A 25,314-nucleotide genomic window follows, 5' to 3' on the forward strand; every position below is an offset into this window, starting at 1 on the left:
TGTTTTTAATGTCACTGGAAAGCCTGAGCTCATTTTGCGCTTTAGCCTTGTGAACCTTTTCCCTACAGATTCAACCATCGACAGCTTGAATATCTATATCTTTCAAACCTTGATTCTGCTAGTTTATAAAAGGGACATCATTTTATTAAAACCTTGTATTTCATGAGATTTGAGCATTCGTGGGTTTTGGCATTCACTGTGGGTTCTGGAACTAAACCCCAGCAGATACTGAGGTCCACTGTATTTGACTTTAAGCATTTAAATTTTACATACAGTAGAGTCTTACTTATCCAAGCTAAACGGGCCAGCAGAAGCTTGGATAAGCAAATATCTTGGATAATAAGGAGGGATTAAGGAAAAGCCTATTAAACATCAAATTAGGTTATGATTTTACAAATTAAGCACCAAAACATCATGTTATAAAACAAATTTGACAGAAAAAGTAGTTCAATATGCAGTAATGTTATGTTGTAATTACTGTATTTACGAATTTAGCACCAAAATATCACGATATATTGAAAACATTGACTACAAAAATGGCTTGGATAATCCAGAAGCTTGGATAAGCGAGGCTTGGATAAATGAGACTCTACTGTACTTGGAAGTTAGACACACCCTAATTGTTCAGAGATAGTTACATTAATTAGGATTGTTGTTGCTATGTGCCTTTAAGTCATTTCAGACCCAGGTCTAAAGTTTAGGGTGGGGGTGGGTAAATGGCCTTGGAGGGCTACATCTGGCCTGCAAGTGGTGGGTAAATGGCCTTGGGGGCCACATCTGGCCTGGGGGTCTTAAGGTTCAGGACCTCTGACTTAGACAGAGAGGGGATAAGACATTTTGCCTTCCTCTCCTACTTGCTTTTCCTTTCTCTATCTGCCACATATGCTAAAAGCAATATAGGCAGATAACTTTGGCCCCTTCTACATGCCATATAAAATATGGATTATCTGTTTTGAACTGGATTATATGGCAGTCTAGACTCATATAGCCCAGTTCAAAGCACATAATCTAGATTATCTGTTTTAATAATCTAGATCAGGGGTCCTCAAACTTTTTAAGCCGAGGGCCAGTCCACAATCCTTCAGACTGTTGAGGGGCCGGATTAGCATTTTAAAAAAAAAAATACAAATTCTGATGCACACTGCACATGTCTTATTTGTAGTGCAAAAACAACAACAACAACAAGAACAATGAAAGAACAATGCAATATTTAAAAATAAAAACAATTTTAACCAACATACATTTATCAGGATTTCAATGGGAAGTGTGCTCCTGCTTCTGGCCAATGAGGTAGTCAAGTTAATTAGGATTGTTGTTGTCGTTGTTGTTGTTGTTGTTGTGTGCCTTCAAGTCATTTCAGACTTTGGGCGAGCCTAAGTCTAAAAAGTATTTATTTATTATTTATTTATTTACTGCATTATAATTTACTACATTTGTATCACACCCTTCTCACCCCAAAGGTAACTCAGAGTGGCTTACAAATTATATGTACATACAATATATTATATTATTAGCATAGCACAATATTAGCATTATATATTACTATATTGAACTATACCACTATACTGTAATATTATTAGTAATTTTATATGTAATATAGAATATATAATTAATATTATTATATGGTGATACTATTAGTGTTGTATTACATTATAATATTATTATCAATATTATATGTATATACAATATATTATATTATAAAACCGAGGGCGGGGGCCAGGTAAATGACCTCGGAGGGCCGCATCCGGCCCCCGGGCCTTAGTTTGGGGACCCCTGATCTAGATGATATGGCAGTGTAGAAGGAGCCTCTGTCTGGTTCAATCAGGATCATTTAGGGGACTGCCTTTTGTTGTAAAAGAAAAAGAACCAGCCCAGACTGAGCCACCACACTCTTTCCCTCCACTGTCTGATGGGGGAGGGATGTTTTTGTTTAGTAACCATATGTCAAATAAATGTGCTAAATTAAATAATTTCTGTTGAGAGCAGTGGAAAATTCCCATGTTTTCTTGAAACAACATTTCACTTGATAGATTTCAGGTAGGTTGCAATAACTCCTGTCCCAATCTTCTAAACATCAATGAGAATAGGATCTCCTGTCAATTGGGAAGCAGCTGGACAATGACTCAATGTTATATAATCCTGGGATTTGTAGTTTGTTGTGGTACCAGAGCTCGCTAACAGGCTACATAACCTACAGAACTACAAACTTTAGAATTCGATAGCACGGAGACATGGCAGTTAAAGTGATGTCAAAGTGCTTTGATTCTGCAGTATAGATACATTCCAGGTCATACATTTATAACTCCTCAACAGGATATGGGCAATTAATTCTGAAATGTGCAACATTTTATTTAAAAGCTATCTTATCCACAGATAACTTTCCTGTTACAATTAATTGTGGAGTACAAAGCTGCTACATTAAATGTTTCTCTATGAGCAAGTTTTGAAAATGAACATGAAAGCATAGCAATTTATGATAGAACACCATATTCTTTTAATTTTCTCTTTCTTTTTTTAAATACAGTATGAAGTAAGAGCCCTCGATGGTGCAGTGAGTTAAACTGCTGAGCTGCTGAACTTGCGGTTTGAATCCGGGCAGCGGAGTAAGCTCCCACTGTTAGCCCCAGCTTCTGCCAACCTAGCAGTTTGAAAATATGCAAATGTGAGTAGATTAATAGGAATCGCTTCGGCAGTAAAGTAACATTGCGCCATGCAGTCATGCTAGCCACATGTCCTTGGAGGAGTCTATGGACAACGCTGGCTCTTTGGCTTAGAAATGGAGATGAGCACCAACTAGGCTTGATCGATCCACGAAAAATTTGATTCTAAACTCGTTTCAAAACTAGAGGGGGGCAGCTTTTCATTTCTGATGGTATTTCCAAATTTGGCCCCCCAAAAAATTCAAAATTAACGAAAATTCGTTATTTTCTAAATTAATTCGTTAATGGCGGATGCGCATGCGCAATTCCCAAAAACAGCACAGAGGGAGAGGACTTTACAGGACTCTCCCACCCTCATTTTTTGAGTGATCTTCTTCAAACTTGGTACAGTGGTAGAACACATTTAACACTGATAGCTCACCAAAATTTGGAACGTTTCCCTTATCCTCTGATTTTTGGCGAATTTTCATAGCTTTTATAATAAACCATTTTTTAATAATTGCAGAAATCTGTTCCTGGTTTGAAAGTCTTATTTCCTGTTAAATTGGGTTGTCTTTACTGTGAAAGTCATTGTTCTACTTCAGAAACTTTGTTTTTGTGGCTGAAACTTTGTTAAATTGGTGTGTGTGTGATATATACTGTATATATATATATACACTTCGCCATCGGGGCTCATGTATATATAATATACATACACATACACACAATGTGGAGAATATGTGGAAAGGTAGATAGATAGATAAGTTGGGAGCCACAGCGAAGGCACCTTCCTGGGAGCAAGGTCTAATAATAATAATAATAATAATAATAATAATAATAAATCCCTTACAATATCCAAGATGGGTACCATTATTGGCAGAGAAAGCCAAGCTGTAGGAGTTGAAATCCAATCATTTATCCTCCCTATAGAATCAATTTTATATGCATTTTTAGCTACAGAAAAGCTAAAATCAGGACAGTAAAAGAACAACACCCAGAAAATGGGAATTCCAGACAGGAAACAATCAGGGCCAGCTAATACCTCCCAACAAAGGATTCCCCCAGGTAGGAAGCAGCCAGGCTTTGAAGCTGCAAGGCTATTCAATGCTAATCAAGGTGACCAATTGCAACATTCACACTTGCCTCCCACAGACAAGAGTTCTTTCTCCCACCCTGGACCTTCCACAGATATATAAACCCCACTTGCCTAGCTTCGCACAGACGTCAAAACCTCACCGCCGGGCCCCTCTCTGTCTCTCTCGGTCTCTCCATTCCCGGCTCCATCCGCCGCCTTCCCGCCTCACAGAGAGACACCAGGCCTGAGCTGAGGCGAGGCGGCGGCGGCCATTTCCCCCCTCCGTCTTCCTCCTCCTCCTCGGCCTCCTTCCCCCTCGCCCCCTCCCATTGGCTGAGCCCGTGACACCCCTTTTGCTGAGGGGCAAAAGGAAAGGGCCTGAATGGTTTGGGTGATTTGCAAAAGCTTTTTTTTCCTAACGAAGAAAACGACGACATAACGAAAAACGGCCTCTCGCGATTCGAAACCGCGATATCCAGACGTGTGGACAACCAATGCTTCAAAATTGCTTCAAAACAAACGAAAATAACGAATTAATAACGGTTAACTGGGAAAACGAATTATTTGAGCAAGCCTAGCACCAACCCCCAGAGTTGGACAAGACTGGACTTAATGTCAGGGGAAAACCTTTACCTTAACCCTACTCAAAGAAATGGTTTTGAAGAGTTTCACAAGGTTCTCTCCGAATTGGAAGAATAAGCTTTAAAGTGGAGAATGAAAAATAAGCGAAAAATTGGCTTAGAAATGGAGATGAGCACCAACCCATAGAGTTGGGCATGACTAGACTTAATATCGAAGAAAAAGCTTTATCTTTACTAAGAGGAGATTTCCTGCTTCAGTCATTAAAAGGAAGGACTGAACACACAGATTCTGTTTCAAGAAAATGTGAATAAAACAAATACAGAATGCCACTCAGATTCTATTTAATAAAATCTGAGGAAAATAGTTAATGGTGCTGGATTTATCAGGGAACAGGTGCTTCCCTGTATAAAAGAAGGATCAATAGTTGCCCATTTAAAAACCATAGTTTTCATGAGGGCCAGAAGTTGGCCTAAACACCTAATGCATCAGCTTGCCATTTTACCCTAAAACGGGGTCCAGAGTAAACAAAAACTACATACTTATGATATATATACTGTTGAACAGAAATTGCTTTTTTAACCTGTCTTCCTCAGCCCTTCCCTTTCCTCAATATCAAGGAAAGGGCAAAGGGAGAGAGGTCTAAATTTCTCCTTCTTTTTCACCTTATTTTTGTGATGCTATGTTGACCTGATTTGGTCAAAACTGGCTTAAAAACCAGCCTGATGAAGATGTCTCTAAAGGTTTCTTGTTCCTCATTTGTGAATAACTTGACAAAAACATCAAGTGAGGCATTTTTCTTATTTCCTAATTGAGTCCTTTCTATAGCTTAACCTTTCCAGACTGGGATCACAAAAGTAAATAAATATGACTTCTTTCTTTACTCTTTGAAGATTTATTCTTTTGTTTTTTTTAAGTATTTATATTATATCTCAAAAATGGGATATTCCAATAGCCTTTATGTGACAAGATCTCAGGGAATGCTACAATGTTAAAAATCAACTTCAAAAGTTGAATAAGAGATGAAACTGGATTTTAGTCAAAATTGTTAAATTGTCTATATTAATATTACTTGCAATTATGCATTAATTTTAAATATTTATATTTAAAAGAAGCTGATGCAACTAAGTAGAACAGAAGTATATTATAATAGTTTGCCTTTTCTTGAGGAGAGAAGGAGATAAGTCAACTGTATTTTAAATGTTTTTTTGTAAGAGGGGGTAGAGTTTGTTAGTTTTAGTTGACAGGAGAGAGAATATTCTGGAATTTTTGTTGTATTTGATTTTTTTGTTTTGGTTTTAGTTAAAGGTTTTCCCCTGACAATTAAGTCTAGTCGTGTCCGATTCTGGGGGTTGGCGCTCATCTCCATTTCTAAGCCGTAGAGCCAGAGTTGTCTGTAGACGTTCCAAGGTCATGTGGCCGGTATGACTCCATGGAACGCCATTACCTTCCCATTGGAGCTGTACCTATTGATCTACTCACATTTGCATGTTTTCGAACTGCTACATTGGCAGAAGCTAGGGCTAACAGTATGAGCTCACCCCCACTCCCTGGATTTGAACTGCCGATCTGTCAGTCAGCAAGTTCAGCAGCTCAGCAATTTAATCTGCTGCACCATCAGGGTCTCCTTATTTATTTTATTGTCTGTGATTCTATTTTTTATTTGTGGGATTTAAGTTACATTTTTGAAAACTTAATAAAAATACATTTAAAATAATGTTAAAGCAGTTTAAGCTTAAATCCATGAGGAATAATATAAACAGCCCAAAATTCTGTGTATTGTGGAACTTTAAACAGTTAAAAACCTGAAGAGTCAGGCAAAAATTGTGAGATCCTAAAGTCTTTAATGAAAAGCTATGTTTTGATGTTGTGTGGGAAAGAAGGCAGTATCACCACTAACTGTGCTCCCAAGAAAAAAGTTCCAGAGAGGGTTATATTCTGGCCAGCCAGGCTTTTTTATTTATATATTTCACCTATAGCAATGCTCACAATGAATTAATCAAACTTTGGCAATATAAAAAGTTTAATGGATGAAAAACGCAGTCAAAACCTAAACTTTCAATGTTACCTAGCTGTAAAAAAAAGATGGCGTTCTTTATAAATATCACTCGGTCTTTTATGGCTCGCAATGAATTAATCAAACTTTGGCAATATAAAAAGTTTAGTTTCGTTTTCCATGTGGTCTCTTCTATGTGGAATCTGTATCTTGTGCTGCGGACACATCTGGGTATTTCCTGGATGTCGGGGCAGCAGCCATGATTGGTTTCCTTGATTTCAGCAGTCCTTGACTGTAAGCTGAAACCTTACACTGGGCAGAGCTTCACAAATTCAAATCTTATAGATGGCCCTGCACTTCATCTTTGAACCAGCACTGAGTTTGCTGCTTCAACCTCTCCATTTTGTACTTTTTTCTCTTTCATCCAACTTTTACTTAATATTGATTAAATCCTGAAAGCTGCTTTCTTTGCATGAAGTCAAAAGGCACTGGTATAAATGTGCCTTGAAATGTAGGTATATCTTTTTCACACTACACAATGGCAACACTTTGCTTTCATTTGACTGCCAAGGCTCCTTCCTGTGGAATCCTGGGATCTGTAGTTTCCAGAAGCATTGAAAATTCTTAGATAGAGAAATCTAGTGCTTCATCGAACAACTGATTCCAGTTAAACAGAGCACAAACATTCCCTGAGCTATAAACTGATTTACAAACAATTCATAATTAAGAGTAGGGGTGAGATAACAAAGTGAGAGAAATCTAGCCCTTGGAAGGGAAACTCCTGGAAGGGTTACCATGGGGAAAAGAGGCCTCCACTGAAGCTTTATCACCAATCTATGTTTCAACAAGCCATTTTTTTTCAAAATCCAAATATCACAGGGACAGAAAGTGAGGTGAAGTCTTCTGAACTGGGCAGGGTCACAGACAGCAAAGCAAATGCCATGGGTGTGTGTGTGTTAATCCTACCCTATGCTATCCAAAGCTTAAAAATATACATTTTTGGTTGGAGTTACACTTAAAAATGTACCTGTTCTAACTTGCCTACACGTTCAACTTAAGAACAAACCGACATAACCTATCTTGTTCGTAACTTGGGGACTGCCTGTAGTATCAACGTTTTGTAACTGTGTGCAGTGTAGGATACTCCTCTCACTCCACACACAGCTGAACTCAATCATGAAAAGATAAAGATCTTTGCTTTCAAAGTGAAAAACATGCTACTTTTGCCTCCAGGAAATAAGCCTTGAAAACCCTCCAAAACTGTTCAACGCTGTTACTTTAGCACTGGGTGTGTCAGAAGCAGAGAACTTGGGCCTCCAGGTGTGGCTCCCATCTCACTTTGCCAGTCTGGGCAATGGCAAGGCATGATGGGAGCTGTAGTCCTCCTGCTACCTTGATCTTGCTGCCTTTCTTGTTTCCAAGTTATGGCGAATCTCTTCTGGGCTTACTTGCTCAGATTTGTTCAGAGTTTGCTTTCGCCTTCCCCTAAAGTTTTCTTACCCTTGCCCTGACAAAGCGCACTGATTAAAAAATACAGTGCCTACCTCATACTTCTTTTCCTGGTTAGGAGATAACAAAATCAATGAAACCTTAGGCCAGGCACAGGCAAACCTGGGCCCTCCAGATATTTTGGACTTCAACTCCCACAATTCCTAACAGCCTCAGGCCCCTTCCTTGTGCAGTCACACCCAAGAAATGAAAGAAAAAGGCCTGAAGCTGTTAGGAATTGCAAGAGTTGAAGTACAAACCACCTGGAGGGCCCAAATTTGCCCATGCCTGCCTTAGGCTCACCCATAGGAAGGAAAAGCCGAAAAGTCACCAGAAAAAATCATTTAAATTATCACCTGTATTATCAAAGCTACTTCCTTTCTCTTTTGGGTGCAGCTACACACTGTAGAATGAATGCACTTTGCTATGGCACAATGCTATGGGATCCTGAGTTTGGCAAATCTGGTAAACATTCCTCCACAAAAAAAAAACATTAAAGATCCTCCCAAACTATTCTAGAATTCCCTATTGATGAGCAATGGTGTTTAAGTGATAATAATGTAGCAACAAAAATAAAATACAATAACAAAAACAGGGAAACCTTAGGAGGGATCCTTAGAGGAAACCTTAGAAATCCATAGGACAGAAAGGCCAAGAAAGTCACCAGAAAAAATAATAAACTATCACCTGTACAGCTTATCAAAGAAACTTGGGAATTCCAGACATGAAACAATCAGGGCTAGCTAACATCTGCCAAAGAAGGATTCCCCCAGGCAGAAAGCAGCCAAGCTTTGATGCTTAAAGGCCATTCAGTGCTAATCAAGATAGCCAGTTGTACCCTTCATACTTGCCTCCAACAGACAAGAGTTATTTCTCCCACTCTGGACCTTCTACTGATATATAAACCCTGCTTGCCTAGTTTCCAACAGACCTCACAACTTCTGAGGATGCCTGCCATAGATGCAGGCGAAAGGTCAGGAGAGAATGCTTCTGGAACATGGCCATACAGCCCGGAAAACTCACAGCAAACTTCCTTTCTCTTTCGGGTGCAACTACACCAAGGCTGGGCAAACCTGGGCCCTTCCTCCCTCCAGGTGTTTTGGACTTCAGCTCCCACCATTCCTCACAGCCTCAGGCTCCCTTCCTATGCGGCTGTGGGGGGAAAAGGAAGGGGCCTGAGGCTGTGAGGAATGGTGGGAGCTGAAGTCCAAAACACCTGGAGGAAGGAAGGGCCCAAGTTTACCCAACTCTGGACTACACGGTAGAATGATTGCACTTTGACCGCCATAGCGCAGTGCTATGAGATCTTGGGTTTGGCGAGCCTGGTGATTAAAGAAAAAACATTAAAGATCCTCCAAAACTATTCTAGGATTCCCTGGCGAGGAGCAATGGCATTTAAAAGTGGTGCCAAACTCCATTGATTTGTTGAAAGTGAACCCAAAGCAGAAACAATGCAGCTTCCGGTTAGAAAATAACAAGCAGGGGAACCAAAAAGTGAAACGCCCGGGTTGATCTGCAGAGGAGAAAGGCCGAGAGTGTAAAATCTGAGTCCGGCGGCGCCAAAGCTACCTTTGAGTCTCTTTTGAGTCTCAGAGTTGGGGGGGGGGGGGGGGGGAGCAGGAAACAAGGAGGGGGGGGGGGCAGGGAAGGAGGGCGCAAGGTCTGGTTTGAGGCGGACAGGCAGCGGGAGGAGAGGCGCACCGACACCGCGGGAGGAGCGCCGCTTGAAAGGCTGCGGAGGCGGCGTCGCATTCCGATGCGGGCTTACCTTCTTCAGCAGCGCGGCCAACAGGACCAGCCGCAGCGCCACCGCCATCGCTCACTCTCCACGTTCCTCACTCAAAGTGTCCGGTCCTGTGACTTTGGGGAGGAGGAGTTACTTTCTGCCCAGCCGGGAAGTTGAGCAATCGGCCGGTTTCTCCTCCTTTCCCCTCCAGAATACGTCCTGAGAGGAGAGAAAAAGTTCTCCGCCCTCTTCCTCCACCGAGACAGAGCCAATGGAGAGTCGGGGAAAAAAACTCAACAGTTTAAGCAACTCCTTTGCCGTCTCGCGTGGAGCCCAACCCACCAGGGGAGCTGCCTTGACGTCACCCGCCCGCTATATAAACTTTCCTGGAGGAGGCATTGCTACAGGAAGGCTCGCACCGGTTCATCTGCACCAGGCATGGGCGAACTTCGGCCCTCCAGGTGTTTTGGACTTCAACTCCGGCTGTTAGGCATTGTGGGAGTTGAAGTAATGCATTTAAGAACAATGCATTGGACTTACCTTAACTCACTTATACAAGTACAGTAGAGTCTCACTTATCCAACATAAACGGGCCGGCAGAATGTTGGATAAGCGAATATGTTGGATAATATGATTAAGGAAAAGGCTATTAAACATCAAATTAGGTTATGATTTTACAAATCAAGCACCAAAACATGTTAGACAACAAATTTGGCAGAAAAAGTAGTTCAATGTGCAGTAATGTACATTACTGTAATGTACATTACAGTAGTAATTACTGTATTTACGAATTTAGCACCAAAATATCATGATATATTGTAAACATTGACTACAAAAATGGCTTGGATTATCCAGAAGCTTGGATAAGCGAGTGTTGGGTAAGTGAGACTCTACTGTATATATAAAAATGTAATGTGTGTTTTTCCCATGGAGTAAACAACAAAACTACTGAACCAAATCACACCAAATTTGGCCACAAAATACATAGTCATCCAATCTATGTCTTTCAAACGCAAAAACCTAGAAAAATAAAGTCCAAATTAGGGTCAATTTCTTAATATCTTAATGTCTCATAGAAATAAATGTGTATGAGTAGTAATAGGGGCCACCTCTCGTCAAACTCATTTTTGACAGGTGCCACGCCCCCTTGAAGCAGGAAGTCCTGCCCCTTGAAGCAGGAAGTGCCACCTCCTAAAAGAGGAACTCCCTCCTCCTAAAAACAGGAAATGCAATCCTGGGAGACCCTTCCCCCTGAGGTGAAGCCCTCCCACAGCCCACAGCCCACCCCCCCCCACCCCTACCATAAGCCGCCCATGTGATGGGTATGTCTATGGTGCATGTTCCCTACTCCTACTGCAGGAGCTTACCACGTGGTGGGGCAAGCACAGACATGTTTCAATGAGGCATTCATGGTGATGCGTATGGGCTGAAAGGCCCCTTGCCTAGACTGACCCCTCTGCTTGAGGAAATGGGGCAGCCAGGACCGTGTGCTAGGTCTTAGTGGTGAGCTCTGTGCTCTGTGTCCAACAGCCAATGGATTTAGGCCCATAAGGTCATCATGTGATACTGGGAGGGCCCATTAGGGCGGAGCTTTTAGGAATAAATACTCCATGTGAGTTTTAGTGCATCCCTTGACTGCTTTCAGAGGAATGGAAAATATGGAATTATCAGATGCCAGTGTTTCTTCCTCAGAGCTACCTGATTCAACAGTTGATGAATCCCAAAGCAGGAAACGCTTCATAAGTTCAAGTTCTGATGAGGATGATGACTGTGATTTAGCTAAAAGAAAATGTGAGGAAGACCGGGTGGTTTCCGAATCAGCTAACAGGCTTTTGGAAACACTTTCATCAGAACCAGCAATACCATCCTCTGAGCAGGTAAAAAACATAAAACTATTATTCTGATCCCTCTTAGGGTTGAAAGGGTCTATTTCAAGGAGCAAAATTGTGAACTGAAAGCACTTACACTTATCTTTTAAATCATTTTAGGGGGTTACAGAAAATTCATCAGGGGCAGCTAAAGAAGAAGAAGTGAAGTCACCATCTATCGCTGCTATTTGGAAGCTATGCTGCGTAGCATCAAGCCAGCTACAAGTAAGTATGAGTTTTGAAGGGATGTGTTTTATGTATGGGTGGGGTGGTAGTCACTGAATGTGCGTGTTTTAAAATCTGATTAATTTGTTATTTATAGGAGACCCCTGAAATGAGTGCTATTCAACGCCCAGGCCATGTGATTATGTCAAGCATTCTTGGATTGGATGTCAAGACTGAAACAGGGAATGTAGAGCAGAAGACGGTCATGTTGGAGACCGCCAAAGCAACCGTTTACGGGATATTAGATCACTGTTTAAACGAAATATTATTTGAGGCGTGTCCGGGTTGTCAGATTTTTGCAGGGAATCAGATGAGTCATGAATGTGTGTTATGGAACAACAAATTCCTAAGCAAAAAATTGAAGGATATTTGTGGAAATTTATGCTTCATAAATACCCTTCATATTTTACTTTTGATAGGTTACTGTCAAAACTCTCTGTATATGACCTCTGAAATATTGGACTACATTATGAATTTGGTAACATATATTGGCCAAACTGATAAGGCTATTAAAGTTCTAAATGCTGGATTGAAGAGTTGCAACCAGGAGATTCTGCAGCAAGTCAAAACTGTGCTAAAAAACCGTCCATACAAACATTATGTCAAATTTTGGCCTATTATAACTAATTTTAAGAAAGAGTAAAACTTGCAGCTATTGATGACTGTTTTTAAAAATTCAAAAAAGTGTGTTACATTGAAATAAAATATATGGTACTTTCAATAATGGGATAAAATAAAATGGATTTAAAAACAACATAATGCTCAATGTGTTTTTTATTTGAGGGCTTCCCTTTAGAAGTACATTTAATGAACACTCATAAGTTTTCTAATGTATATATATATATATCTAACTAAATAGAAAAGTGAAAATGCGTGCCTGTTTATTGATCCTTCTGACAAAACAGGAAATGCATATTTCAGTGGTCATGCCATGGACAGATGCTGATGACTTCTGAAAAACAGAGATAATAACCATCTCTGTGCCTGGATCTTTAAGTGTTACATTCCTTTAGAAATACGACCTTATAACCCAACATGACCCATTTACCAGAAGATTATTTTAAAATGGGTAAAATAAAATGGATTTAAAAACAACATAATGCTCATTGTGTTTTTTATTTGAGGGGCTTACCTTTAGAAGTACATTTAATGAACACTCATAAGATTTCTAATGATATATATATATCTAACTAAATAGAAAAGTGAAAATATGTGCCTGTTTATTGATCCTTCTGACAATCAGGATATGCATATTTTCAGTGGCGTGGGGCCGGATGCTTAAGACTTCTGAAAAACAGAGATAATAAGCATCTCTGTGCCTGGATCTTTAACTGAATACACAAGGCGAAGTGTGGGCCCCTTTCTTTAACCATGTATTAATATATATATATTAAAATGCATCATTGGAAACATGGTTTATTTTTACAACCAAAAATAAAATAAATAATAAAATAAGGGTCCAACAGAACAACCCAATGTCTATAGGGAAGGGAGAGTGTTACAGTCCTTTAGAAAATACAAGTCCTTATAGCCCATCATGCCCCATTTAGCAGATTATTTTAAAATGGGGTAAAATAAAAATGGATTTTAAAAAAAACATAATGCACAATGTGCTTTTATTTGAGGGTTTCCCTTTTGGAAATACATTTCAACTACTCTTTAAGGCGTATATTGCTAATTTTCTTCAATATACCTTTCCCCAACCCCTTCCCTCAAAATAAAAAAAAGTATGATACCCATTTATTTAATAGAGATTTATATAAATGTTTCTGTACAACATGTATGCCTAACTGCAAATATGACCACACCTCAAAAGGAGGGTGTTTGTCTCATCAGCCAATGGGAATTCTCAGTTTAAAAGCGGATGGAAAGGCGGCCCCAACCAGAAAAGAGGACCCCCTTACGCTTTAAAAACCCTGGGACATCCTGGGTTCAATCCTCTGGCCCATGCAACATTTCTGGCTGAATTGGTAAGTCCAAACCTTTCTCCCAACCTCCTCTCTCTCTCTCTCTCTCTCTCTCTCTCTCTCTCTCTCTCTCTCTCTATATATATATATATATATATATATATAGTTTAAGATTTTAAAATAATTTAACATGTGGGTCAACCTCTTATGGGATGTTTTTTTTAAAAAGTCTCTATGGCTGAATCCTGTCCTTTAAAAGGCTATGATGGGTGACCCTTGGTGGTAAAACTGTACCTATTTCACTTAACATTAAATTAAAATGTTATTTATTTGTTATTAAATTGTTATTATTAAATTGTTATTAATAGAGTTTTATATATTTTACATATAAAATATATATAGCTAATTTCCATAGCTATATATATTTCCATAGCCGTGTCTTGTTTGGTTAGGTGGGAGAAAGGCCCATTCAAAAAAAGTCAAGGAACATGAAAGGCCCCTGCAGATTATCTGTATATGCTTATCTACTGTATTGACCTAATTACTGTAACAAAAGAATGCTCCTCTGGAAATAGGTAATACACATTCAAACCATCCTAGGCAAATGGGTACTTATGAAAATCAGGGCTAATGAATTACTTGTGCCTGGTACTCTAACCTAATACACAATCCTATACCTCTAGGCTGGCTTCATTTGAGGTCAGACACCCAATTGTCATTTAATAGATTTTTATATATAATTTAACCTCTGAGGATGCCTGCCATAGATGTCCCCATTGGGGAGATGGTGGCGGGGTATAAATAAAGTATTATTATTATTATTATTATTATTATGTGGGCGAAACGTCAGGAGAGAATACTTTTGGAACATGGCCATTCAGCCCGAAAGACATACAACAACCCTATAATTTAATCTGTTTCATTGGAAGCTACGGCTTATTTTTACAACAGAAAATAGGGTACATTATTTTGTTTGTTTGCTTTATATAAATAATAACAAAAAGGATGTAGATTTTTATTTTATTTATTTATACAGGGAATATCAACCACTTTAGATTATAAACATATAACATAAATTCAACAATCGACAATTTTGTTTTACCATCCATTAGAGCATTCATGTATTTCACCCCATGTTCCTAGAAAAAATGAGAAATAAGATTCTGTTATGCTAGTTTTAATTAATTAATCTAATTACTATATTTATATATTGGCCTTCTTACCAGAAAAGTGGGGGGGGGGGCAATTTGGCTCACAAATTATACGTACATACAATATATTATATTATTACCATAGTACAATATTAACATCATATATTACCATATTGTACTATGACACTATACGGTAATATTATTTATATATGTGTGTGTGTGTGTATGTGTATAATATTACCGGTATTATATTGTAATATTAATATTAGTATTATATTGTACCACATCATAATATTATTACCAATATTATATGTACATACAATAAATTATATGTACATACAATACTGTATATTATATATAATATTATTATCAATATTATATGTATACACAATAATGTATATTAAATTGAATATTATAAAGTTTTAAGAGTTTATTTTACTTACCAAGCCTCCATGACGGCAAAGCCATTTAGATTCATGATCTAGCAAGAATGCTGCGATGCATTCAGCTACATTATCGACATGAACTTCTGTGTAGGGCATTTTTCTGACTAAAATGCATCCAAATAATATTATAGAAAAAATTCTGCCCCAGTTAATCTTGCCATCGGAAAATGTTTGCTGCATCACATGTTGAAGGATTTCACAGCTCTGTGTGGGAGTGTCCAATTGCAGAGGTGATATTATAGGAAAGATCCTGGCATCCAACTCATTCATTTTTTGTAAAGAGATACATATCTCAGTATCTAATGATGTTTTGGGGGCTTTTCCAGCTGCCAAATTCAGGTAAGATTGAATAATCCTGAACGTTTGTTTTTCAATTTCTGGTAATCTGTCAGGGTGGGTCCAATCCATGGTGTCTGGCGCGGTTTGGGTCTTGTATGGAAATGTGTCTCAGCAATGATTGCACAACCTGTTTAATGCTTGCCTCTTAACCCTCTCCACCTTCTTAGATTCAACAACTCAAACCATCAGAAATGAGCAACATCAACCAACATTTCTATCCTAACGTTCATATCCAGTACCCAGCCATCATAGAAAATATGCCGTTACCAGATGAAATTACTTATGAGGATGTGCAAATTTCTCAGCTGGAAGTGGATGATGCTCAAATGATGGGTTTGTCCTTATACTCCAAAGGTTATTTAATAATAAAATGAACGCCCACCCAGTGTGTGTGTGTCTTTTCTGAAATGATTGTCTGTTTTCCACAGAACAAGCACTTCGTCATGAGGATGCTGATTTCAAGACTGTGGAGAAACCAAAGGCTATTCCACCAACTTCCAAGCATGCAGGTAATGATGAATGGTAGTAAAACACAGAACATAAATACTACAACAAAAATTAACAAAGTCGCAATCACACAAAATAACAAACTTACAGAAATCAACAGAACATCACTCTGTAAATATGAGAAACAGCTACTCAGGTGTATGTATTTGCATTTCCAGATAAGGAGACCAACATGCCCACTCCAAAGACTACCAATCTATCAACTTCAAAAACTCGAGGTAATTGTATGCCCCACAGAACATCTCTCTGTAAATATGAGAAATAGCCACACGTGATTGTGTTTAGGTATTTTATTATATTTATTATATCTTTTAGGAACCCGCTTGAAGCGAGCCAGGCCAGAAACTCAGGAATCAGCTAGACCTCAAAAGAAGAAGAAAGGCAACAATGACATTGTGCTGAATTCGGAAGATGATCATGACTGTGAAATTATGAGCACTGCGGGGGAATGCTTTGCTGAAATTCGTAGATTGAACGATGAAGCGGACGACAATTATAAACAGTCTATTGCTTTAAAAATGAGATTGGATCAAATCGTCGGTCATGAAATTCCAAAACTTCTCAAAGCAATTAAAGCATGTAAAAATTATAACCCTCTTACAAACTCAACTCACTATCAGATAGGTAGAGGGTTGCACAAGCGGGGTAGAAGAAAGCAAAAGAAGCTCACACCTAGAGAACTGTACTGGAAAAGGAGACGTAGATTGATAACAAAGGCGAGAAAAACTCTTGCCAGGTCCAGAAGTAAACAAAAACATAAAAGCAATAGAGACTCAATGAGGTCAGACCCGGCTTCTTCTTCCAGTACAGACACCCAGAGGGATGGACATTCTCCTGAACCTCAACAGGTAGAATCCCCATCTAACGAGGTTGAGTACCGACCTCAACAGGAAGACACCTCTGGTGAGGAGGATGATGGGTCACCCCCTGTGTTTGCAGAATGCGTGCACAGGTGGCAATTTACCTTTCCTAGTTATAACACATTGCGGATCGGGGAGGTATACCGTTTCAGAAATTTAGAAACCGTGAGGTCATATGCACAGGTTATAAATGCATTATACACAGCGATCCAGGGCATCTTAGACAATCTGAACCAGAGAATTGATCCCGAAGATTTTGTTCAGGTGAGATTAGAAGCCTCAGGGTTACGAAATCCACTCTTCTCTTTTAAAAGAAGTAGGGATCTCTTTAATGCTGAGGAGTTTCTAGTCCAGCTGAGTCGTCTATTACAGAGCAATATGGAAATCTGCGCTCATGGTGATTTTGAGCTCGTGGTCACTATAACAAAACCGCCACAAGGTGGAGCACGTCGAAAACTGAGTTCCATTCCAGCCAGTGAAATAATTGCTAGGAAGAGACAGTATCTGATAGACCTGAATTATGCAGGTGGCAATATGTGTTTTGCTGGAGCTTTATTTGGTGTTATGAGTTTACATAAACCCACAGATTCAGAAATGTTGACAGCTGCTCAAAAACTGCATATGGAACTCGGATGGTCTGATCAAAAAAAGGTAACCCTTAATGATATTTCTACTGTTGAACAACATTTAAGAGTCAATATCGATGTTGCTTATTACTCAAAAAAGTCAGAGTGGGCTCTGTTTAAAACACAGGGCCCCATTTATCCTCAAGCCTATACTCTACTCTTACATGATGAGCATTTCTATGGGGTTCTGAATGTAAAAGCGCTATTTGGCATCCGAAACTACTGTCAATTTTGTCGCAAACTCTATAATCATGACCATCATTCATGTCTATTTTATTGCAGAATGTGTTTGAGAAAGGGGTGTGATAATGTGATAGGGAAACAGGTTCGATGCCCCCGATGTAAGTTTCATTGTAGGTCTGAGGCTTGCTTAAAATTACACCAACAGCTGGGTTTAGAGAAGAAAGTCAAATGTCTAGCGAGAATGTATTGTACAAAGTGTCGATATTATCAGGAGCTGGATCACGATGATGAAAAGTGTAAAGGGAGACAGTGTACGGTCTGCTGGGGTTACATTGTTGAAGATGAGGGTCATTTGTGTTACATGCAACCGCTTAAACAGCCAAAGCTTTCTGTGAAATATTTATTTTACGATTTTGAATGTCACCAGAGTACGGGGGCTCACGTGCCGAATTTTTGCTTTGTAAAAGCTTATTCTGGGGAGACTGTGGAGTGTTTTAAACCAGATTTTGTGGAGGAGAATAGTGGGTCTGAAGACAGTGATGGTGAAATTGAGGTGGAAGGGGAAAGGGAGCCATGGAAGTTTGCAGGCAAAACCTGGGAATTTAAGGGCGAAAACTGTATTGAACAATTTATTAAAACGTTTACAAAAGATGGAGCCTTTAAAGATGCAACATTCATAGCTCACAATTCAAAGGGATATGACTGTTATTTTATACTCCGACAGTTGGTGAAAGAAAAACTGGATGTTGAAATTATAGCACAGGGTGGGAAGTTGATCTGTGTTACTGTGGTAGGACTCTCCATAAAATTCATTGACTCACTCAGTCACCTACCCATGGCACTCTCTAAATTACCAAAGGCTTTGGGATTTGAGGATGCCAAGGGGTATTTTCCACATTATTTTAACAAGCCTGAGAATTGGGATTATGTAGGGCCAATGCCACAGCCCGAATGCTATGGCGTAGAATACATGATGCCTGCTGAAAAGGCAGCCTTTACAGCCTGGTATGCAGAGAACCAGTCAAAAACCTTTGATATGCAGAAAGAGCTTGCATTCTATTGTCAGAAGGATGTTGAGATTTTGGAGCAGGCCTGTACCAAGTACAGACATGAAATAGTGCAGCTCACAATGGGTATAAGAGAAGTCATGGTAGGCAAGAAAAAAGACAAAGTCAAGAGGTACAGGGTCGCTATTGATCCTTTTCAATACCCTACCATTGCAGGTGTGGCTCTCGCCATGTATAGGTTCAAATTTCTTAGGGTAAATACTATAGCGATTCCAAGTTGTAATGATTACCATAATCAGTACAAGCGATTCTCATCCGCCTCTATACAGTGGCTCTCTTTTGTCAGTCATAAGGAAAAAGTTGAAATACGTCACGCATTGAATGGTGGGGAGGTTAAAGTTGGAAATTATTTTCTGGATGGTTTTGCAGTTGTGGATGATAAGAAAGTTGCCTATGAGTATTTCGGTTGTTTTTTTCATGGTTGTTTGATTTGTTATTCTCCAGAGGAGGACAACCCCGTGGTGGGGAAATCTTACGAGTTTCTTTTTAACGCGACACAGAAAAGGACCGCGGAGCTCCAAAGCCTAGGGTTTGAAGTGCGTTCCATTTGGGAGCACGAGTGGAGAAATATGGTAAAAACAGATTTGGAAGTCCAGGCTTATCTTGCAAAAGCCAGTTTTCCTGAACCCCTAAAACCTCGCGATGCGCTTTTTGGGGGTCGTACAAATGCAATATGCCTCTATTATAAACCTAAAGATGGGGAATCTGTGAAATATTATGACTTTACTAGTCTGTACCCCTATGTAAACAAAACAAAAGAGTACCCCTTGGGGCATCCTGAAATCATTTACAAGGATTTCAAGCCCCTTTCAAATTATTTTGGACTAGTTAAGGCCAAGGTTTTTCCCCCTAGAAATCTCTATTTTCCAGTTTTGCCTTCCAGAATCTCTGGAAAACTCATGTTCGTACTGTGCTCAACCTGTGCAGAAGCACGACATCTGGACCCTTGTGACCACACAGATGAGGAAAGAGCGTTAATTGGAACATGGTGTACAATCGAGTTGAATGTAGCTATAGAGAAGGGCTACAAAGTTGTTGAAATTTATGAGGTGTGGCATTTTGAGCATCGTTCTGCAGATCTGTTTTCAGGGTATATAAAGATGCATCTTCGTCAAAAGCAGGAGGCTTCAGGTTACCCACAGTGGTGTGTGAGTAAACAAGATAAATCTAAATATATAAGGGATTATCATGCACGGGAGGGGGTGCGTTTACGCAGAAACAAGATTGCAGTGAATCCTGCAAAACGTCAAATTGCCAAACTGTTTTTAAACTCATTGTGGGGCAAGTTTGGACAGAGAACAAATTTACCTGTCACACAAGTACTGAGAGATCCTGAGGATTTCTTTCAGATTCTATTTTCTGATGCTTATAAGGTGTCCATGTCTGAATGTCTGGATGATGAGGCTGTCTGTCTCTCATGGAAATATTCAGAGGACCGTGTGACAACCGCTGGGCGTAAAAATGAATTCATAGCATGTTTTACCACTGCTTATGCTAGACTTGAACTCTACAAGTTGCTAGATAAATTAGGTAGACGTGTTTTGTATCACGACACGGACAGTGTCATTTTTGTGAGTCGGGAAGGGGAATGGGAACCGCCTCTAGGAGATTATTTAGGGGATCTTACTGACGAAATTTCATCAGGCCGGTCTATCACAGAATTTGTCAGTGTAGGTCCAAAATCCTATGGATATAAATTGACTGATGGCACAGCTTGTTTGAAAGTTAAGGGAATCACCCTGAATAGTGCTAACTGTGAGAAAATTAATTTCAGCAGTCTAAAAGACTTGGCATTCGCTTACGTCTCGGACAAGAAAGGCTGCCAGCCTCGTGAAATTGTGATACATCAGCCGGGTATTGTTCGAAATAAGCGTCAGTGGACGCTTCATACGAAAACCCTCAAAAAAACACAGAAGGTTGTTTTTGATAAAAGAGTAATTAAAGACGGATTTACAACGCTCCCTTATGGATACTGATTTGCAGACCCGATGGCAGCATCCCTTCTCTGCTATTCTAGCAGGTCCGAGCGGCTGTGGTAAAACCTTTTTTATAAAAAATATGCTGGATAATGCCGATCATGTGTTCTCTGTACTACCTCAAAATATTGTGTGGTTTTACAGTTGCTGGCAACCCCTGTACAATGAACTCCAATGTAAATACCCCTTTATCCAGTTTGTGCAGGGTTTACCTGAAAAATTTGATGATGATGAATTGTTACCACCCAATAAAGTCAATTTTATAGTAATCGATGATTTGATGCAGCCTGCTTGCGATAACCGTGGTTTGGAGATGTGTTTCACCCAGTATGTCCATCACCGGAATATAAGTGTTTTCCTCATCACACAAAATATTTTTTGCAAAGGAAAAAGCAACAGAACCATCAGTCTTAATGCAAAATATATGGTACTGTTTAAAAACCCCCGGGATAAACTACAAATTGCTACTTTGGCACGACAGATGTATCCAGGAAATGTGAGTTTTTTCATGGAATCCTACGCAGACGCAACAAGCAAACCTCACGGTTATTTAATGATAGATTTGAATGGTACTACACCCGAAACATACAGATTAAGAACTGGAATCTTCCCACCAGATTGGCCTGTGGTATATTTGATGAAGAAAAAATCCCGGAGTTACAAAAGGCAACTGTTTTAAAACGGCGTAGGACCTGCGGCTGCCTGCTCCTCCTGGATAATATGTCCAATCGTGTAAAGAGAAACCTGGAACTTTTAAAACTACTTATTAAGGTACCTCCACGCCAGAGAAAAGCCATTTTGTGCACGGGCTCCAATGATTTAATTGCTACTATCTCAGAAATAGCACTCAATACTTTAAAGGGAAACATCCCCTTGGCCCCGCACCAGCTACGGGCGTTGAGAAAAAGGCGCCGCCTTATTAGAATTCTGGGAAACAGCAAAGTGTCTCTTCGAAAAAAGAAGTGCCTTGTGAAACAGTCTGGAGGGTTTTTGGGACCTCTGCTAAGTTTTGCCGTTCCTCTGTTAACCAGTTTTCTAACCAAACAGTGATGGAATATGCTGAAAAAATGTATCTGGTTCCCAGCCGTCAACTGGATCAATTAAGAGGCGCACCTCCCAAGGATGAAAACATCCGAACTACAGCCATCTCATCCCTAGATAGAGAAATGCAAGAGATTCTACGAAGGTCTGATTTATCCGAACATGAAAAAGCACGACTCTACGATACCTTACTTCAAAAATATTTAACTCATGTAAAACAGAGGGATGCTGAGAAGCAAAGTTTAAATCTGTTTCTATCTGAACCACCTGCTGAAGAAACACCACAGCCCCCTTCTGACACCGTGTTTCGTGAAGTGGTGGACGGCCTGCCTGCTAGATACAAGAATCATGCGAGATTGATGCTCAGCAAAATAAGCCAAAACAAGAATATTTCTACATGGGATGATAAAGGATCCTTTGTGTATAAAGGAGCGGTGATTCCCGGATCTAACATCTTGGACCTGGTCAAAGCTGCGATCCAAACTCACGCCTTACCTGTCACACGTCTCCCTAAAGGGTGGGATGCCTTTATGAGGGCCTTGGCCGAAATAAACACCCCGACATCTGTGGTTGGTAATACGTCCAATAGAGAACTTCTGGACTATCTAAAGAACCCTAAGGGTTCACCCCCAACTCAAACTCCGTCTCTGTCACGCAGATCTTCTAAAAAGCAACGCCAGGCCAGCACCCCTGCATGGCTCAGCTTATAATACATTTTATTTTCAATGAATAAAATACTTATATTCTTAAAACCTATTTTGTTGTTTGTGAATGTTCTTTTAAAAACGACAGACACGTATCATATTCCAAAAGCAGCTCTAGGAGGAGCTTTTTATTAAACACGATTATGAAATGCACTACAGGACATACATTGTTGTATCGTTTGGAACATATCCGAGGCACGTGGTCTTGTGTTCATTTTCTTTACAAATTGAAGAACCATTTTGTCATTTTTATCCAAATCGTCGGAATATAATGCGTGAATATTTTTAAAGTCCAGTCCCTTGCAGCGTTGATGAAGGAAAAATATGCAGTGATGTCCGCAAACAACAGAGTCTGAGGCCTGTACAGGCCTGCATTGATACACAGTTTTGTCGGCGTTTCTTTTTAAAAAGTTCACGATGGTTTTGGGAAACAAGGCATAGTCAGGAGGGTGTCCATATGAGTCAAAAAATTCTGCAGTTCTTTCATTCGGCAGGTAAACAGCTAACCAGTGTTCCCCAGGGAGGTTATGGGGATGAGTGTTGATAATCAACGCGAGCGGCCTTTGCTGCAGATGCTTTCTCGGAAGCATGTCACATGGTAACACCCCATAGAAACTCTTTTGAGTATAGGGATTTGAGCTTAGTAGATGAGTTAACTGAAGGCTATCCATCTCACATATAATCAAACAAGACATTTCTCCTGTGATTTATTTCTATCACGTTGTCAAAAACACCGTAAACCAGCATATTGACGGTTGTTGGTAGAGGCTTGGCGAAACGCAGCTCTGCCCTCAGGTTTCCAGTTTTAATCAGGGAGTAGTGGTCGGCACATTCTTGATCTGGAGTCAAGTCAAACGCAAAGAGCGTGTAGCCTTTTGCATACTCCTCACGGTTAATTAGAAGTGCGCTGTCTTTCATGTGTTTGCCAGCAGTCTGAACCAAACTCATATATTCTCTCACACAATTATCCTCTTCAAAATTGGGCTGAAATGGTTTCATGGGATACTGTTCTCCATCCAAGTAGAGAGCTGCAAAATTGATGTCATAATGCTTAAAGTTGAAAGGGTTTTTATTGTATGCACCACTGAAAGAATCGTTATCGACCAACCCTATCACCACCTGTTTAGGAAGTTGACCCAAAAACAGGTTCTCTTGATTGGAGACACGGCTCCCTACCGGTATGCTGAATACTTTCATGCTTACACGGTCCACCGGGTATTTGGCATTAGATGTCAAGAGGGCTTCAGCATGTCCAAGGCGGACACCGGGTGTCAATTTCACTTTTTTGACAAAGAGGGAGGCTGATAAAATATGTAATTTGTAACGCTTGTTTGCATCATTGCTCATTAAGCAGAAGGCATTTTTATTGCGGGTAAGTTTAATTTTCACATCGACACCGTTCAGCAGCAGTTTTTCTTGAAAAAACAGGTCAGCATGGAGATGTCCCATCAAGTCTATTTTTCTACTACCGGCTCCCAGGGTTGCTCTTTTGATAAAACCATCATTTTCTCCATCCAACTCGGTAGACTCATGCTCCCCAGCATCATCTTTATAAAAAAGCCCCGCTGTAAATTGCGTGGCTAGTGTGTCTTCGCAATAGTTCAGCACGGATTCAATGTATGCTCTGTAAGGATAGCAGTTGTTACTTTGACTGATGAGACGGTCCCCTAAAGTCACATCTAACTGACTGAAAATGGAGGCTATCGGGTAATTCACGAGGCCTACCGCAGCATCGTTGGGGAGGTTTGTTCCGTCTTCATTCACCACTTTACACGTCAAATATAGAAGTGTGTTGTTGAGATCCATGTAGTCTTCACCATTTCCAGCAATAAAAAAATCCAAGGGTGCGGCTTCTGTAAGAGCCGTTAGTGGGGGTACTTCGATATAAAGGCTTCTCTCGATACTAGTTTGTGTAGGCCCAATGTGAAACAAATCTAGTTCAGATTTAGTGCACTCTTCAGAACATCCGTGAATAAAAGCCATGATGCTGTTTTAGAATATATCGCTCATAGACTGTATCCTCTGCCTCTTTCTCGCTCCACGACGCTTCTGTGGTTTCTTTCTATGCTGCGCTTTCCTTTTAACAGGGCGGGGCGGGCCTTTCAACCTCACTTGTGATGCTTTTCTTTTTAAGCCTCTTCTCCTTCTAATATACATCAGCCCTGATCCCTCTTGTGGGTTTTCATGGCTTGTTCTGTTTAGAACTGCCTGTGTAAAATGACCGACCATGTCTTTGGCTATATTACGCGCAGCTGTTTTTGCGTGGGGTTTAATGATGTCCAGGCCTCTTCTCAAAAGCGGTACAGCTTTTCGGAAAAGGCTCCTGAAAATCCCACCCAGTCCTGAGCCGTACATTTGGGGGATACCATGATAACCCGGAAGTCCATTTCCAGCTTGTGCTCTGTAATAGTTTTTATAAAGACCGGGATCCCCATAGGATTTCAGGATGACCATTTTCTTTTTTAAAGATCCAATGTCCTCCTGGGACGGAAGTGTAGCTTCACAATCACCTTTCCAAAGCGAAATGGTATCTTTTTGTTCTGGTCTGACTTTATCTCAACAGTGAGAGTGTCGATGTGGTGTTTGCTCACCGGAATGTAGTGAGGTTTATCGTAACAAATGTTGACACACTCGTTATTCTTTCCCTTCACAGGTACGCAGCGCAGCAGAGGCACGTAGAAATCACCAACGAGCTGGTGCTCCACTATATTAGTGTAAACATATAATGTGTTGAAACCTCCTGTGATGTCTGCTGAGAAAGCTGACGCTCTGAGAGGAATGTTGGGAGACAGTCCTAATATACGCTGTAATTCCACGTCAGCTTCGATTGTACACTGATTCTCGGGTTTAATTAGGACCTTTCTGGTTGCGGGGTCATACTTAAGAATCGCATCGGGCGGTCTCTTGCGTG

The 25,314-nt window shown here is 40.1% G+C and overlaps 3 protein-coding genes across 4 annotated transcripts in view; 1 reads left to right on the plus strand and 2 right to left on the minus strand.

Annotated features, from left to right (window-relative positions):
• The window catches only part of LOC100559769 (tumor necrosis factor receptor superfamily member 23), a 29,186-nt gene extending 19,397 nt beyond the window's left edge, over positions 1 to 9,789 (minus strand). Inside the window, exon 1 of one of the 2 annotated variants that reach the window (XM_062967649.1) lies at positions 9,546 to 9,786. In XM_062967649.1, the coding sequence (XP_062823719.1) occupies positions 9,546 to 9,593 (48 nt within the window). In that variant the 5' untranslated portion in view covers positions 9,594 to 9,786. Of the gene's footprint in view, positions 1 to 9,545 lie in introns of both variants that reach the window. The other variant, XM_062967650.1, reaches the window with a different exon arrangement.
• A 111-nt stretch (positions 9,790 to 9,900) lies between these two features.
• On the plus strand, positions 9,901 to 20,828 carry LOC103279368 (uncharacterized). Its single transcript, XM_062967648.1, has 7 exons — positions 9,901 to 11,380; positions 11,492 to 11,596; positions 11,694 to 13,566; positions 15,607 to 15,772; positions 15,868 to 15,948; positions 16,105 to 16,164; positions 16,262 to 20,828. Exons 4-7 carry the CDS (start codon positions 15,631 to 15,633, stop codon positions 20,656 to 20,658), a joined length of 4,680 nt encoding a protein of 1,559 aa, XP_062823718.1. The 5' UTR covers positions 9,901 to 11,380; positions 11,492 to 11,596; positions 11,694 to 13,566; positions 15,607 to 15,630; the 3' UTR covers positions 20,659 to 20,828.
• Positions 20,829 to 23,075: 2,247 nt separating this feature from the next.
• Positions 23,076 to 24,386, minus strand: LOC134294759 (uncharacterized protein F54H12.2-like). The gene has a single exon (XM_062966435.1). The coding sequence runs from the start codon at positions 24,384 to 24,386 to the stop codon at positions 23,076 to 23,078; it is 1,311 nt and encodes a 436-aa protein (XP_062822505.1).
• Between the last annotated feature and the right edge of the window lie 928 nt (positions 24,387 to 25,314).

Source organism: Anolis carolinensis, chromosome 1 (assembly GCF_035594765.1).
Source record: "Anolis carolinensis isolate JA03-04 chromosome 1, rAnoCar3.1.pri, whole genome shotgun sequence".
In the NCBI taxonomy this organism is placed as follows: domain Eukaryota; kingdom Metazoa; phylum Chordata; class Lepidosauria; order Squamata; family Dactyloidae; genus Anolis; species Anolis carolinensis.